The 18045-nt window shown below is 46.9% G+C and overlaps 1 protein-coding gene across 2 annotated transcripts in view; it reads right to left on the bottom strand.

The window, feature by feature from the left end:
• The window catches only part of bcam (basal cell adhesion molecule (Lutheran blood group)), a 39648-nt gene that overhangs the window by 6433 nt on the left and 15170 nt on the right, over positions 1-18045 (bottom strand). For both annotated transcript variants that reach the window (XM_036537925.1, XM_036537926.1), the window contains exons 2-6: positions 4499-4638; positions 3862-4081; positions 1714-1784; positions 1134-1230; positions 431-613 (exon numbers count right to left, since the gene is read on the bottom strand). In XM_036537925.1, the coding sequence (XP_036393818.1) occupies positions 431-613; positions 1134-1230; positions 1714-1784; positions 3862-4081; positions 4499-4638 (711 nt within the window). The remainder of the gene's footprint in view (positions 1-430; positions 614-1133; positions 1231-1713; positions 1785-3861; positions 4082-4498; positions 4639-18045) is intronic.

Here is an 18045-nt window from a genome sequence, read left to right as displayed (position 1 = left end):
GTAGTTTAAAGGCAGTGTGATGACACTTTGGGTATCGGCATATGATCTTTTCAGCTTAGGCCTACTGTGATCCTCTTTACATTATAATATATTACATGCATTTAGCAGATGCTCTTATCCAGAGCGACTTTCAGCACAAAAGAATACAAGAGTATCCATTCACCAGTGAGTGTGAGCATAACACCATTCAAGCCCTGCTAAAAGTTAACTTGTGCAACCTGAGTAGGCAGCGGAAGCCAAGTATACTACAATACATCAGTCACTACAACACAGAATCCAAAATACATCACAATATACTACTTGTAAACATCAATCCTAGACATAGCAGGTAGAGTGTTGGGACTGAGGTGGAACCTGAGTGCGGTCTGAAATGCAGTTCTTGCTTATGTTTAAGGACATGTCTGAAAGAGACAGTTTTAGAGGTACTCACAGTGCAGAGTGAGGTTGAAGGGTGCCGAGTCCTTGCTCATGATTTGCCCGGAGGTCATGTTGTACTCCACCTTGCAGTGGAAGATGGACTCCCTGTCCTCCTTCTTTGGCTTCAGGTACAGGGTGCTGGAGGCCGTGTAGAGGCCCGAGGCCTCCCTCGCCAGACTGGGGACCATGTACATCACTGAGGAAGAGAACGGGTAGATGAAGAGCAGAGAGCATGCAGAAAGAATGTGAGCAGGGGCTGGTTACATTAACACACACAACTAAACATTAAATCCTTTCCCCCCCCACTACCACTCCCAAATCTATTCACGCTTCCTGTATTTTAATTTACATTACATTAAATTACGTCATTTAGCAGATGCTCTTACCTAGCTTCCAAATAAGTGTATCACAATGCTAAGAGTAGTTCTCGAAAACTACTTCAAAGAGGTCAGTAAAATACAGAGTTAAGTGTTAAACTAGCGGAGTGCTTTTTTAATAGAAAATAGAGATCGATAGGATAAATAAAGAGGAAGGCACACTGGAGATAAAGCTATCTGGCCATGTCCTTTTTTAAGCATAAGAAACATTGAACACTGAAAACAATGCTGTAGAAGACAGTACTAAGAGCATCTTAAGTTGCTGGTGAAGTAACCACTTTGACAGCAGCAAGGTCACCAACAGTAGTGAATGTAGCACAGTGCCCGAGTTGTACTCACTCTGGTTGGAGTCTTTGACCTCTGGAAGGGGTTGGGAGTCCTGGTACCAGATAATGCGAGGTTTTGGGTGACCATTCCTGCTGACACAGTGGCCCACCTGACACAATTACACAGATGAAGAGAGAAGGGGGGAGTTAACACAGAACATGACATTCCAACAGTATCGTATTTGTGAAATACCTGCATTTGTGTGTGTACATACAGTACCAGTCAAAAGTTCAGACACTCTTTTCTTTATTTATTTTTTACCATTTTCCACATTTTAGAATAATAGTAAAGAAATCAAAACTATGAAATAACACAAATGGAATCATGCAGTGACCAAAAGAGTGTCATAAAAAACAAAACTGTTATGGTAAATATTTATATTTTATATTTACTTATATTTTAGATTCGTCAGAATAGCCAAAAATATATTTAAAAAAAATTCAAAATTTTTTTTGTAAAGTAAGCATTTAAGTCTTTAGATGAAAATGTCTTTGAATGCATGTTTCCCACTATTTTAATCAGGTGTGTCCAAACCATTGACTGGTAATGTACATATATACATAAAACATATCTGAATTGCTTCCAAACTCACCTCAGAGACGCTGGAGTCTGTGACAGAAATGACCTGACTGGTAACGGTCACCTCTGGTTTCTCCGGTTCAACTGTGAGTGAGCGAAAGAGAGAGAAAGACGGGGAGAGACAGAGGAAGAGAAGGACGGTGTAAACGAGTATACAGGCCTGTACTGCACATTGCAGGAATATGGTTTGTCACTGTCATTTTTTTTTTGGTTTTTACTTTTTTCTTTATGTATTTTTTTTTCCATTTGCTCACCCCTATGTTGGAATAACTTATCTAACCGTGACTACCCCACACTCAGACAGTAGCAGATGACACACATCACGCATAGCAACTATATTAACACACAGTAATACACAAACGGATAGGCATTTAGAAAAAGCAAAAACACTCTCTCACACACTACGCACACAACACACCTCATCATGTAGTCATGCCCAAAACAAACCAAGCCAGGGCTGCCATTGTTATCAGTGTAAATATCTGTGTGAGTACAGTTCTGGTGCAGCCTGGGTGAAATGGGTTGATAAGGGTCGAGGCACACAAAGGATGTGGTTCACAAATACAGCGACTCTCTCTCTCTCTCTTTCTCTCTCTTTCTATTTCTCTCTCTCCCTCTTTCCCTCCCCTGTTTCACATGCAAGGTCACTGTATCGCTGTTCCCAGCTGTCGCCCGCTTACAAAATAAACAGCAGACATTAAACAATATTCATGATATCTACCTCCCTCTCCCTGCCCCCCGCAATCACTTTACTGTCCCCTCGCTCTGACTCCATTTCTCTCGCTCTGTCTCACTTTAATTTGCTTTTATTGGTGTGAGAGTTTTCTGTTACAGCCATTCTAGATATTTGTCAACAGTTACTGTACATGAAATGGCACTGAGAGAGATTGAGAGGGGGGTAGGGAGGCTGGGAGGGGTTGGGGGGGGATGCTGCTCTACACAGATGGCGGAAGTGAGGGCATGTATTTACTGTGCTGGTATTATTGCTGTTACATTGCCATATTTCCTTTTCTGGTGGAGATAATCACTGCTGTAAACGTCCATTGTTTTTGGGCTTCTGTGATTTCTCAGCACTCTCTAAACGACAGTGCCAGCTCGGCCTGTTTCAGCTTTTTTTCTGTGACCTCAGAGCTGCGCGTGAATCTGCGTATTTCTGACCCAAACCTTACAAACAGTAACCTTCACAGTACAGTAAACTGTTAGGTTCAAGTCCATAGCACATCCACCATACTGATGTATGGTAGCATACTTGGCTTCCCTTGTTTAATCAGTTTGCCCATGTTAACTTAGGACTGGAATAGTGTTAAGCTCACACTCACTGGTCTGGGAGTGTTGTTAGTCTGATCTGACACTCTGGATAAGAGTGTCTGCTAAATGAATGTAATGTAATGCAATGTAATGTAATGTAATGTAATGGCATGTAACGTCTTCTGTCCCAAGCTATTCTGCAGGGCAGGTGTCCCTCTATGCCACAGAGGAAGACAGATGTACATACACAGTAAGACACATAGCCCCACGACACACACTACACAGAGGATAACAAGAAAAACAGGCAATCGCACACACATGCACAAAGACACACTGACACCAACGTTACATCAAATGAGACCGAACTGGAACTGGAAAGACGCACAGAAACACCAGACTGACCTGGGGTCAGCCATACTTAACGCTGTGATTAATCAAAATGATCCTTAGCGAGGTCCCTTGGTCATAAAACTGACATGTATTAAAAATGACAGGTGCAAGTGGACTATTAATCAATTGTGTCAAATGCAATCTACACCACTGTAATTGACCCCAAGGGAACATATAATGAAATTACCTCAAAGTAAATATTGAAATTTTAGACCGGTCCTTTCAGCAATTAAATAAGGGGACTTGAACGAAAGGGGAAAAGTGGATTTATAAGAAAAAAGAATCCTTCTTAACATATTTTTTGAGTAAATTTAGACATTTAATCAGATATTGTGTTTTTAACCACTACAGATAATGCTGTCATATGGCAGAGATGTGCTTGCACCTGAGAATGAATTCTGCAGCAGTGTCAAAAACCAATGACCTCCGATGGTGATGTGAGAAATTTATGGCCATCTCCAGCCCCCGCTCAGAGGCGTAGCAACATGAGTGATGTGGGTGGGGGGTGGGAGGTGGGACTCACCGAATACCCTGAGCTCCGTGGTGCCCTCCGCGACCCCATCGGGCCCGGCCGTCATCTGGCAGGTGAAGTTCTTCTCATCCTCCACGTGGACCGGCGAGATGGAGAGGGAGAAGTTGCTCCATATCGTCACCCGCCCGGAGAGGCGTGTCCCCTGGTCGCTCTGCCCCTCCCCGCCCAACTGGGGCCTGAAGGCCACCCGGTGCCTCTTGCTGCCTTCCTCCTGAGAGAGGGAGAGAAGGGGAGAGAGAGAGAGAGAGAGAGAGAGAGAGAGAAAGAGAGAGAGGGAGAAAGAGTTAGAGGGAGAGAGAGAGGAAAAGAGCAATGGGGAGAGGGGGAGAGAGAGAGAGAGAGAGAGAGAGGGAGACAGGGAGAGAGAGGGAGAATTTATTAATTCAAACAAACAGGGTGACAGGCATAATGTCAAGGGCACCCAAACCGCAATTTAGAACGGCACACACATGCCGAGGTGCATGCTGGTCCAGCCATACACTGCACAATGGCTGAGAGAGAGAGAGAGAGAGAGAGAGAGAGAGGGGGGGGGGGGGGGGGGGGGGGGGGGGGGGGGAGTGAGAGAAGGGGGGAGAGGGAGAGAGAGAGAGAGAGAGAGAGAGCAGAAAACAACAGAGAGAGTACTCACAATGAACCACTCCAGAATGTTGGAACTGGAGGGGTTTCGGACGGTGACGGAACACGGCAGGATGGCGGTGTCCCCCTTTATGACCTCCACGGTGCGGGGCACTTTCACAGACACGGGCGCCGGGTCTTTGCACCAACATCCTGGAGGACAAGGAGAGGCCATTAACCGAGCTGCACACACACACTGAACACCGACGGCCTGAGCACAGACAGGAACCAATACGCTGAACACCAATCCGCCGGGGACAGGCAGGGTGAACACGGTAGAATACACAGTGGACAGACTGAATACCTTGGCTGGGAGGGGCAGCGGCAGGGAGGGTAAAGGGGACATTACTGTATAAACACAATGCATTGTGCGCTGTTCGCCAGCATGTGGAGTTTTTTTTTTTTTTTTTTTAAACATCAAGTGTCCTTGGAGGGAGGAGTTTTGCGAGCATGCCAAGTCCGAGGGGGGGGGGGGGGGCGCTATCTATTCACCTTGGAGCGGCTGGCTGAAAGCAACACTTTTTCTATCGAAACTAACATCTCAGACTCATAAATCGTCACTTCTGTCAGGGGAGGTGTGCGTAGGCCTCGGGGCCTTCCGATTTGAGAAGAAAAAAAAAAAGAACTACCTGGTGTCTCGACAGGCCTTTATCTGTCCTCAGATCCGCCTTTTGCCCCAGATCCCCTACCCAGATAAACACCGCGACAGCAGAAAGAGAGAGAGACAGCAGTGTGTAACACCCCATCAAAACCTTAAAAAAAAACCTCCCTGACAGACTAAACTCCTTATTCCCAGCGGAGAGACGACCATAGAGCCAGATTGAGTTGCAATCACACACACAAGACTTTACAAGTGACTATCAAAAGATCCAAGTAAACTGAGAAGCAGCAAAACGGTTGAGAGTTACTTTAGAAAGGGTAGCACTGTGTGGACTAGATCTAGCGGGCATTCTTATGCAAACACCCCAGAACTCCCCACAATGGGGAGAGTACAGGCCATCACCCACACTGGAACAGACTGTACTTTGCAGATATGAGCTGTATATTATAGATATAGATGCAGTAAGTGCTGGATGACACAAAACATTCTCTCAGTTGTCTCTATATGTGTGGTATGTAGTACATACAGTATATATGTATGCGTGTGTGTGGCTGAGTGTGTGTGTGTGTGTGTGTGTGTGTATATACTGCGATATTCTGATGTTCCCCGAGGAAATGGGTGCAACTTATGTGGTACATTTAGATTTAGCTGCATACCTCACATGTTACATTCACTGGGATGCCCATTCCATTACAGTCCTTTAGGTTCTGCTTGCACTTGCAGTAATACTGTTTTTCTGAGACACCACGGATGGTTAGGGTTAGTCCTGTATGTGCGGAATGCCACCAGCCTCACGTAAGACGGGAGAGCGGGAGAGACCGAGGGAGGATCGTACGGAACATGCAGACTGCTGGCCAGGACAGGGTCACGCACAGGCGATGGTGCGTGCATGAGGGGGATTGTTTAAGAACACATACAGCACGCTAGATGCCTGCTCGGGCACAGCAATGGAAGGAAGAGGGCGATGGCTGAGACAAGAGACCCGCACGCTAAACTGGAACATTTTCCCACAAAGACGACTCGGGGGGGAAAAAACATGCCAGGCGCACTGACATTGTTTGGCGTTTGGAAATATTTGACAATGGCTTAAAAGCCCGAGCTAAACTGGGAGCGCAACTGTGGTGCTATCACTTCCCTGCGAGCCGAGAACGGTAAACAAGAGCGTACCAGGGAGCTGAAGAGAAGGTCCCGGCAGAGCTGGGAGCAAACGTGTGTGACCGTGTGTGTTTGATGAGGGCCACTGGTACGGTGTGTGCGCAGCGACGGGGAGATGTGTGTGTGTGCGTGCGACATTCCTCGGGGTCAGAGGTGGCACCCGCTGAAGACCCAGCGTCCCGGCCGGGTGTCAGAGGTCAGACGCATGTTGATATTCTCAGAAGAAGCCCTCTCGGGCGTCTCTGTTTGCCTCACCCCAGACTCCCTCACTTCTCCTGTCCTCTTTTTTTCCCACTTCCTCTATCTGGGTCTCTCTTCCTCTAGCTTCTCTCTGTCCAAGCTCTAAATGTGGCCAGGCTCAAGTGCTTCGCTGTTGTCCGAGCAGCAGACAAGCAAACAAAGTCCAGTGCTATTGGCCAACAGCACCCACACAGGAAAACAGTGGCTTTAAGGAAGTGCTAAGTGCAATGATAAACCAAAAGCCAGACGACACAGACAGCCATGAGACAACGGAAAGACAAATTGGCCATTGTGTAATTAAACAAATGCTACACTTTTTTCCCCTTTCAGTTCTTTTGGAACAACACGTTTTATTTTATGTGTAGTATCACAAAGTGTTTTGCGTTTGGTGATCTAGTGACTGATGTATGGTAGTGTACTTGGCTTCCCTTCTCTAGCTAGGTTGCACAAGTTACCTTGGGGTAGAACTTGTATATTGTTATGGTCACATTCACTGGTCTGGGAGTGTTGTTAGCCTGGTCTGACACTGTTGCTCATTCAAATTAAACGGACACACTTCTGTTCTTTTATACTGGAAGTCGCTCTGGATAAGAACGTCTGCTAAATGAATGTAATGTAATATAACATGCATGTCGTGGACAACAGTGGGAAGAAGGCCCTTGTCAGTGGGATCCATGTGTGTATGCATAACTGTATAATGCACAGTGCCACCTTCTCTATGCTAGAGCCTCAGGCTGCAACCACTTCTTTAAGGACATTGTATTAATTCCCCCCCACTACCTTTCCCCCCCCTTCCCTCTGATCCTGTAGAACTCTGCCCCAGTCTGTTCAATGTGGTTTAACCCCCCTGTTCTACCCCAGGAGCAGCTGTGGAGACAGAGAGGGGCAATTAGGGGGGTAATTAGTGGACCCCTCATCCAGTCTGATCACACAGTGGGGGAGGGGTGGGTAGGGAGGGGGTTCGTTAACTGATGAGGAGTAGCTAATCGGATTTATTGAAAGAAAGGGAGAGTGAGAGGGAAGGAGAGTGAGAGGGAGGGAGGGCAAGAGGGAGGGACAGATGGGACCTAGACAGTCCAACTGTGACCCAGAGACACACTGACAGACAGTCCCACTGTGCACTGAGTGACACTTCCACATGCGTGCGCACGCACACACACACACTCACTCACACACGCACACAATGCATAAGACATCTATAAACAATAACTTACTATAATAATGATCTTCTATAAATAATAAAATGACAATAAATAAATTACACCTTCCAAAACACAGACCTGTTCATACTCAGTTCTTATCAAGACTTATTTTGCTGTAAAGGGAATTTCTTACTCTTACCACATGGACCAACAAACCAAAAAGAAACAGTGGGACTGAATAACAAGAGGACAGGAGATGGCGGGAATGAGCAATCGAGGGAGAGAGGGAGGGGTGAGAGAGCAGAGGCAGCTGGCCCTTTTGATAACGAGATGTTCACCTGCTGTGTGCGCGTGTGTATGTGTGCGCACATGTGTGACTGTGTGTGCGGGACACAGGGCGCGGACATATTCATTTCAACACCACACATGATGGGATAACATCTTGCGCTGAGAGTGTATTTTTGTCATCATTTGTTAATTTTTCCTCAGCGCTCTGTGACAGTGACTCTCCTCTCTCACCCCCTCTCTCTCTCTGCCTTCCTGTTAGGTTCCAGCATCCAGTTTACCTTCTTTTTCCCTCTCCATCACTGACAAAAGCAAATACGCTTTTCCTGATCAAAGTGGCTAAGGAAAACAGAAAGTTCTTGTCATGGTAGGTTGGCGAAGATGCTAGGAAAAGATGACACCGTCATTCCCTCATTCAGAGAATACCTCATGCCCCACAATCAGGTGGAACAAGACCAATCAACGACTGTTTCCAAAACCTAGTACACGAGTGAAATTGCAAGTCAAATTGCCCTGCAAGGCACAAGTGAAATTACACTGTCCTGTTTTCGAATGTAAGCGGTAATCGCTGTGCAACTGTCACATGCAGTCGTGCACTGAAGTGAGGGAGAGGTCAATGTCTCGTTCTCCTTCTCACTTGGCGCAAACAGGATTAGGAAGTTTTCTTTCCTGCGTTGACAAAACAAACACAGCCTTGTCCCAGGAAACAGAACCCAATGACAGACAACTGGGCCTGATTCACAAGCTGGCATGCACTCAGAAACAATCCATCAAACGCACAGGGATCCACCTCGCAAACCCCTCTCACGGAGTTCCTGGGAAGGTTCGGTAATGTTTCTGCACTGCCACGGACACAATGTGCATGACCGCTATAGCCCCTGCTGATCTCACCAGCACACACTGTGGTTACGAACGATGTTATCACCACGGTAACTGCGTCACAGAACCGTGTGCAGAGGTCTGCCCTGTGGTTTCTGTGGTGGTGGTTACAGTCTTTTTTCAGGAGGGCAGCTTAGGGACGGCATGCCAATAACTGCACTCGCCATTTATAGCTCACTGACCGAGGGCGTGGCCGGCAGTGTTATATCTCACTAGGGAGACGATGATAGTGTACATCTGCGTGTGAACTAAACCTCTGACTTATGGGGCAGACCTTACACGCGGTGTCTGTAGGTTTTAGTGCCGCTGTGAGTATTACAGCTGGTGCAGCAGAGCTGTCTGCATCAGTAGTAGTTTCAGTAAAGGTGGCTATGACAAAATATCTACCAATAAGGGTGGTTAAGACACATTTATAGGCATGCTTAAGACAAAGTGCACACTAGCAGAAGTGCACAGGACATAGTGTGCACTGACAGAAGTAAATAAGACGTTGCGGCTACAAGCAGAAGTGGATATGAAAGAGCGTACACCGATGCATATGGACAAGACAAAGTGTGCATATGCAAAGTGAGTAACGGAAAGTGTATTCTGCCACACTCGGATAAAGCAAGGTGCACGCTCACAGAAGCGGATGAGGCACAGTGTTCACTTAAAGAAGTGTGTATAGTCAAATGCACAACAGGACTGTGCATATCGGCGTGTGTCTCTGCCAGCCCTCCGGCCGCCTGCAGCCGGAGCTGGAAGATCAGGCGCTGTGGGAGGGGGCAGGGGGCGGGGGTGGGGGCTGTGGTTCCAGTGTCAGAGTGTTTTCATGTAAGGCCAGGCGTCCATCAGCGCCCAGTGATGAGACACTAACAGGTGCTGCCTGGAAACAACAGCTGCTGCCACACACCAGAATCACTAAGGGAGAGAGGGAAGGGGGGTTGGGGGGGGGGCAGACAGCGGGGATGAGAGAGGGTGGAGGGTGGAGACAGAAAAGGGAGGGGAGAAAACAAGGCCAGCAGTGAGATACGGGGAGGAAGTGGAGACAGGGTCCAAGCTGGGGGAGGCGGAGTCAGAGAGGAAATGTAAAGGAAGAGAAGGTCAAAACTGATGGGGTGGAGATAGAGGGGAAATATAGAGGGAGACAGGGTCCAAAGTGAGGGGGTGGTGTTGGTGGGGGGGGGGGGGGGGGGACATAGAAGGAGACAGGGTCCAAACTGAGGGGGTGGTGTTGGTGGTGGGGCATAGAAGGAGACAGGGTCAAAACTGAGGGGGTGGTGTTGGTGGGGGGGACATAGAAGGAGACAGGATCCAAACTGAGGGGGTGGTGTTGGTGGGGCAAATGCAGAGAGAGACAGGGTCCAAACTGAGGGGGTGGTGTTGGTGGGGCAAATGCAGAGAGAGACAGGGTCCAAACTGAGGGGGTGGTGTTGGTGGGGGGGACATAGAAGGAGACAGGATCCAAACTGAGGGGGTGGTGTTGGTGGGGCAAATGCAGAGAGAGACAGGGTCCAAACTGAGGGGGTGGCATTAGAGGGTAAATGTAGAGGGAAACAGAGTCTGAGCTAAGAGAGGTGGAGTTAGAAATGGAATGTGTTTAATTTAATGATACATACAGAGCAAATACACTGCCTGCACTACAACGCACGGCTCTACAGCAGCGGGCACATGTCTCCTGTTGATCGGATACATAATAACACAGGAACAAACATGCACTCAAGGCTAGGTTCTTACGCTCTAAAACAAATCAGAGGGGATGATGGGAAATGCAGTTTACCGCCTGCAGTTTACCGTTGATGAGTTTGTTTAAAAAACTCTGGACTTCACCTTCCATTACCCTTCTGCTGAGCATTTTGTAGCCTTGCACGCACAGGTACGGTGCAGACGACCTCTCCGCTACAGTAGAAGAGAGGTGCCAGGTCTCAGCGAACTGCTTGCTTATCAACATCTGGTGAACAGCTGCAGCAAGGTTTAATAGACTTTTCACTAACGAGCAAGGGAGCCCAGTGCTTTATTTGACAATTAAGTTTGTTGCTACTTTTTTTTTTTTTTTGCTTGACTCACTAACAAACACTAATAAGGAAGTTAACTGCCGTGGAGCGTAAACTGTAAGAGAAGGCAGCTATTTGCCCTGAAAACATGTGCTTCCACCAAAGAAAATGCATTTTAAAGCATAAAATATTTTTACTTAATGATATCGTTAACTCCTTAACATGTTGGTCCTTTACCTGACTGACAGCATGTGCTTGAACTACTGTACTTCGCTGCACGGCAAGCACAATGTAATACCATTACACCCTCTGCGATGCTTTTCACTCAGAGAGAACTTAGTAGAGGGGGGGGGCCAACACAGTGAAGTGTAATACAAGTCCAGCTCAACTCTCTCTTTGTCCTCTAGACATTCCAACTACACACTCCAGTTGTCTTGACAACAGGGTCAGAAGTCAAGTCCATTCAAGTGTGTGACCAGTCTGTACATTGCTGTAAAAAAAAAAAGAGAGGGGGGGGGGGGGGGCGAGCTGGGAGGCATAGAGAGGGTAAATGGGGTGGTGTAGGTAGTCCAAAGGAAAAAAAAAAAAAAAAAGGACAGAGTTAAAGAATTAAGAGGAAAGCACTTGTGACAAGGGTAGAGAGGGACGGTGTTGATTGAGAAAACAGGGCAAATGAAAGGAGCGACGTGTTGAGGAAAGAGTGACCGTAAAAGAGGACAGAGGCGGGCACAAACAGAAGGAGGAAGAGGGGTGGGGGCTGTTTTTAAAGCAGGCTCTAAATCAAATGTAACTAACAGCTCTAGCATGCTTCTGATGTATGGATGACGCCTGACAATTCTGTATTCCACAGCACTGCTGTTAACATGAACAGAGTGTGTACATAACACAAGGTAAGTCAAGTCAGGAGGATTAAAATGGGACCAGCTGTACACTATGCAATAAAATGGGAGTATGCAATTATCCAGCAGGCAATTACAGGGAGAGCACACTGTATAGAATTTCTTACTGCCAATTTTATTAAACTAACTGGTAATTCTATCCAAAAAGATATACACACAGTAGAGTAATAACTAATTCAAATACAAAAAAAATTGCTGCTTGTATTTATAGGAGGAGCATCTGGGAACGGCATTGTGTCTTGCTCAAGGCTACAGGGGCGGCTCCGTGGCCCTTCCCCCTCCCTGAGATTGGAACCTTTGATCCCAAGGTTCAGAGTGCAGAGCACTAACCAACCGCCAGTGTCAGACCTGCCCAAACAAACAATAAATGACACTTCAAAAGGGGTTCCTTCATGCTACAGTAGTACAGTACCGCATGAGGGATCCACCAGTGACCAGCAAAGCAGCGGCTAGGTCCAATTAGGGTTCCTCTCCAAACTGCAGACTTGCCGTTTTAAAGGAACTCAATTTGAACTTTATAACCGCCTTCAGGGGTGATGGAAAAACTCATATCAGAAGGGGGGAAAATGAAGAGGGGGGAATCCAATTAGGGAACATCACCAAAAAGACAGATGAAAAAATTTGTTAATATTTAATGTTTGGGGACTTGGGCTCTCCTCCTCTCCCACTTTCCCCCCTTTCCTCCAGGCTCCCTCATTAAGCCAAAAGCCACTCTTCTCTCTCCCTTTCCCAATCTTTTTTTTTTTCTCCTCTCCCCCCTCTACACACAAAATTGAATGTGAAAATGAAATTGGAATGGAAACACAGAGAAAGAAAGAGAGAGGTGGTGGGGGGGAGGGGGGGGGTTTGAATTAGAAAGAAATGGGGCTAAAATTGCAACGAGCCATAGACGAAGGAAATGAGGAAACGAGATTTCAGAGAGAACGTGAGAGAGAAGAGAGGAAGAGTGCTTGGGGAGAGAGGGAGAGGTTAAAGGGCGCAGGGAGAGCGGCTGACTGAATCTGTTCAATTCTCCGGCGCATTTTCCATTTACCATGCCAAACGAGCGCTCATAATGGGAAGAAAATGATATGCATTGTTTAGCGGGGCAATCTTCCCACTGATACTGCTAATGCAGTCCCCAGCAATAATGGAGATCTGAAGCGAACTGAATTAAAGCGGGAGCCATCAGCAGAGAGAGACGAGAAATTGGCTTAAAGTAAAGAGGGTTTGATGCCGGGAAACACTAATTGAGAGACTGGGGGTAAAACAGTTTTAGTTGCTGAAGCAGACCAGTGCCCGCAATTACACTCCTAGGTAGATTTGCGCCTGTGTTCAGGTTTCATCAAACAGCATGGGGTAAAGCCGTTAACCACTGTGATGCTTATACGCTGCTGTTCAAATTCAAACACGCACTTCTCCTGTTTTCTGTGCATTTTCAAACCCATAAGAAAATGACTGGTTTGTGCTGATTAAGAGTCACACTGGTCACAGTCTAATAATTACTGAAGCGGGAAGCTGCTGGCATTCCTCGAAGCCATCCACGACTTTCTTGAAATTGGACTCTTCCTATAATGCTTTGCAAGCATTCTGTGAATAGCTTTTAGCGTAAGACAACAACACATGTCAATACTCCAGATACCATTCACTTCAGGTAAACTATTAGGTAGACTATTAAATTCATTATGGACCATATCCCTGGGGTCCAGCAGCTGCATCACTACAGTTAGTAAGGCTACGTATCTGGGAAGACAAGATGAGAAACATGCCCTTCATCCCTCAAAAATACCGGACAATATGACATCTTCTCAGATGTAACTTGGGTTGACATATGGAATTATTTTCCTAAATCATTTGCGATTCACAAAAGTGAGACATGTAACTCTAAAGTAACCAAGGTATACCAGTGTCTCCACAGTTAACAAAACTGGACATGCATTTTTTTCAGGATTTTTTTTATGACCAAGAACTAATTTTTGCAAAGGTCAGGTGGAGCTAGGTTAGTGAAGGAAAGGCCCATCTCACAGAGAAAGAGTGACTTTCACCAGCACCGACACTGACTGATACCTTTGGCTCTGTCCCTCACAGCACCAGTTCTGCAGTGATGCAGAGGCGCTACTACAGAAGGCAAAAAATGGCAAGTATATTCCTAATGATATATGATATTATTCCTTATTATGCATAGACTGCATGTGTACAGAGTCTGTTTTTTTTTTTTTACTTTCCTGGCATACATTAATTGAGTCTGTACTCATTCATAAACAGCTGAATCAAAAGACTTTGACACAGTTTGTGTAGAAATACAGTAACTTGCCAGCCAATTATGTTTTACATTTACTTACTGGGTAACATCTGTGGACATATCTTCTTGAAGGGATCAATCATAACCTGGCAGACTAGTTCTCAAGAGAGGTAATTTTTATCCTCTTGCACATACAGGAAAATGAATTCTATTTCCAGTGATGTGATATTGGACATCATCTAATTTAGATGATCAAAATAACTTAATTTTTTGTTGGTTCCCTAAATTGTAAAACTTTTGTCTGAAAACTTGTTTGCAAACATGATTTCTTTATTCCATTATCTAGGTTTATTAGAGTGAAATGTAATTATGTCATAATGACGATATTGAAAGATGTCACTGATCTTCAGGGATAATATCCTGGCCAGGTGCAAGCCGTTCTATGCTGCATCACAATGGACTTTCACAGTGTGATGCTTAGAGAGGTATAACTATCTTATGTCAAGTAAGGCAATTTTGCGTGGAAAGAGGTTAAATGAGTGACAGAGTCAGAGAGAGAGAGAGAGAGAGAGAGAAAAAGAGAGGGATGAGACCAGGAAAGAAGGGCTGAGTCAGAAGATAAATACTGGAGCTGCATGAGAGTGACATTAAGTCTGTAGCTAATCTTGCTAAAAGGGTCAGGACAGAGCACTACCTCTCTCTCTCTCTCTCTCTCTCTCTCTTTCTCTCTCTCTTTCTCTGTCTCTCTCTCTCTCTCTCTCTCTCTCTCCCTCTCTCTCCCCCTCATCCCCTCTCCCTCTCTCTCCCCCTCATCCCCTCTCATGCTGTGGCCATTCCTCTCTCCCTCTGCAACCCATTTTTCTTCTCCTCTCCGTTTCTCTATGCTGGTATTCGTATTACCCTCTACCCCTACCATCTCTCCTCTTCACCCTGTCTGCCCCATCACTCTCTCCTTCTCTCTCATATTTTTTTTTTTATTCCGTCTGCCTCCCATGGTGCTTCTCTTCTCCCTCTGCCTCTTCCTGTTTGCTCTGCTCCTTTTATCTCATTTCTACCCCATCCGTCTTTTCCGCTCTCTTTCTCTCTGTCTTTCTGAAAGCAACCCCCCCACCCCCACATCCCTCACGTCCTCATAACCCGTGATGCCCCTAGTGCCAACTGTGAACTTCTCAAGTTCAGGCTGAACGTTGATCACAGCAAAAAAAAAAACCACCTGCCCCGCCTTCTCTACCCCCCCCTGCCCACTCCCTCTCTGTGTCTGCATGTCACCCTTTCTGGGGGGGGTTTCCCAAGTTGCACTCATTTTCACCCTTCCTACCCCCCCCCCCTCCTCTTTTCACAAAATCCAAATTCTCACTCTCAGGTTTGGTTGGCGTGACAATGGAGCCGCTCTCCAAAGTAAAGTTCCATATATGCCACATAAAATACTGCAGCACCAGCCGACAATGACCACAGAACACAGCAGGGGAGGGGACAGGAGGTAAATAACGGCAGAGTAATGATCTCTCCTTGATTCTAGTAACAGGGTTAACAGACACCGAGACACAGCGCACAGTCCTCTCTCCCTCTCCCTCTCCCCTTCCCTCTCCGTCACTCTCACCCACTTGCTGGCACCCTGCCTGTTCTCTTAATAGATAGGAATCCCATCGGAACTAATGAAGCACAAAGTTTTGGCAGCTGTACCAGCAGAAAGAGGCAGAAGGGTAAGAACTGGCTTTCCGACGGCTGCGTGACTGAAAGCCCCAGGGCTCTGCACTGCGGCCCAAGGGAAAGGGACGGAGAGCTAAAAGAGAACAGAAAGAGGGAGGGAGACGTGGACTTCGAGTCCTTAAGATTTGGCCGTGTTCCGCACCAGAACAGATCTTAGAACTGACTGGGTAGACTGAGTTCAACTGTGCTGATTGTGTTTTTTGTTTTTTTTTGTTTTTTTTTACAGCATAACTAAGCTTGATTAAAACAACTGAATTCTTGTAATGATTAGGCCTAATCTGCCACGCCAGCGGCAGCCAGTTTTCCACTGCAGTTAAGATCATTTCAGCTCTGAATGGCAAAGGACCAAAACCGCAGCCAGAAGGCTCTTTGCCTCAGGTGCGTGTTCTCAGTTCCCGGTTCAAAGCCTTCGGGGGGGGAGGGAAGATCCAGCGGTGCAGACATTCGGCTCTTTATGAGACCGCGGCTGGCAGACTCGTAACCGCAGAGCGGGAGGGAGAGAGCGAGAGAACCAGAGAGGGACAGAAGGGCGGTGGGGTCAGTACACGGGTCAGTACGTCAGCCCGGCTTTTTGGGACATGGAGAGAGAGAGGGAGGGAGGGAGAAGGAGCAAAGAGGCAGAGCGCGAGGGAGGGGCGGAGACGGGCCGAGCCCGGGAAAGGGAGGGAGGGAGGGTGGAGGGAAGGAGAGGGGTTTACAGCGCATGGGTCAGTGCCTGAGCCCTGCTGTTAAAGTCAGTGTGCAGTTTCCACTGAGCTGCCATCAGATTCGCCCTCACACCTGACACACCCCCCCCCTTCCCTGCACTCACTGCCCCAGCTCTTTTGCCCTCAGGAAACAAACAAGGGTTTTTTGCCATGTTTACAGTGCTAATAAGAAGGTAAGATGAGGAAAAGAGGAGTACAGGTTCAACACAGATTGGAGAAGATCTACCCGTAATGCACGTAATGTTTACAGAAAGTGCCCACCTCGGTCGGTACCTCTATTCAAGTCTGTCTCATATAATCCACTCCTCCATTTCTGAACTTTCAGTAGAAAAAGCTTCATTTCTCCATTACTTTATCTTCCTGTACCTATCTAATCCTTCCTTTCCAGACATGTTTTGTTGTCTGTCCCCTCCTCTCTGTGTCCTGAATCTCGCTCCCTATCTGCCTTTAAAGCCGTTTAACTCCGGCTAGGGGTGGTCGTGCAGCAGCAGGAACGGCGTCATCACCAATGATCTGCCGTCTAAGAACGTTATCAACACTCTTCATATCAAAACATAAAATAAACCTGGATTAAAAACTGCCTGCCCCCCTCCCCCTGACCGCCCCCCCCCTCCCCCAAACATTCTCTCGTTTTCCTTATTATGGGGGATTAACTTGTACTGCTTGGATGAACTTCAGAAAGTGGGGGGTAAGGAGTCACACGCGGTTACACGCAAACACTCTCACCGACTCGCCACACAGACACACACCAACTGCATGCAAGACACTGCCGGAGAAACATGTAAACAAGTTTCAGGCTGAGACAGCCAGATCGATGAATCTCATGTCTTATTAATTGGTCTCGACCCCTCTGAGGGTGCAACCTGCTCCATTATGACTCTCTCAGTGTTTTTTTTCCCCTCTTTCTCTTTCCTACTCAGACACAGTTTCCTTCTCGGGGCCTTACTTTTTCAAGATAACCGTCAGTCTTTCTCTCTCTTTCCCTGTCACTTGTCACAAAGCTATGAGTGTTGACATTGACAGATTAAAAATTTGGGTCAAAACATACCTACATTCAGATATCCACTCACTGAAACAAATACACGTGTATAAACACACACACACACACACACACACACACACACACACACACGCACACGCACACGCACACGCACACGCACACACATACACATACACACACACACACACACACACGCACACACACGCGCACACACACGCGCACACACACACACACACACACACACACACACACACACACACACACACACACACACAGACTCTCCCTCTCTCTTTGCAGCGACTTCCCAGTGACACCTACTTTGACTTGCAAAGAGGATTCATCTCAGCAGGTCTATCGGAGCCACACTGGGCTCAATTAGACCCTCCCTCCCCCACATTATCCTCTCCGGCCAGCGGTTACCAGTTTTGTATGGCCGGCTCTCTGACCGCGCCCCCCAACCCTTCCCCCCCCTACCTCCCCCTCCGCCCCCCACAGTAGCAGTAATAAAGGCTGAAGCTTGCGAGAGATAACCTTTATTCACGCTACGCTAATATGCGTTCACATGCGATTCACGTCACTCGCTTTATCTGTCGTGTCAAATTGTTCCAGCTAAATGAAAAGTATGCATTCGACACATGCCCCAGAGACTTCAAACGAGACAGCACACAAACACACACTCCCACATAAACATGTGCTTAATATGCCTCTCAGCAGCACAAGACTTTAAGACCCACGAGAAGATCGACAG

Source organism: Megalops cyprinoides, chromosome 10, assembly GCF_013368585.1.
Source record: "Megalops cyprinoides isolate fMegCyp1 chromosome 10, fMegCyp1.pri, whole genome shotgun sequence".
In the NCBI taxonomy this organism is placed as follows: Eukaryota; Metazoa; Chordata; class Actinopteri; order Elopiformes; family Megalopidae; genus Megalops; species Megalops cyprinoides.
The sequence above is the reverse complement of the archived record's forward strand: the minus strand, read 5'-3'. Positions and strand labels throughout refer to the sequence as shown.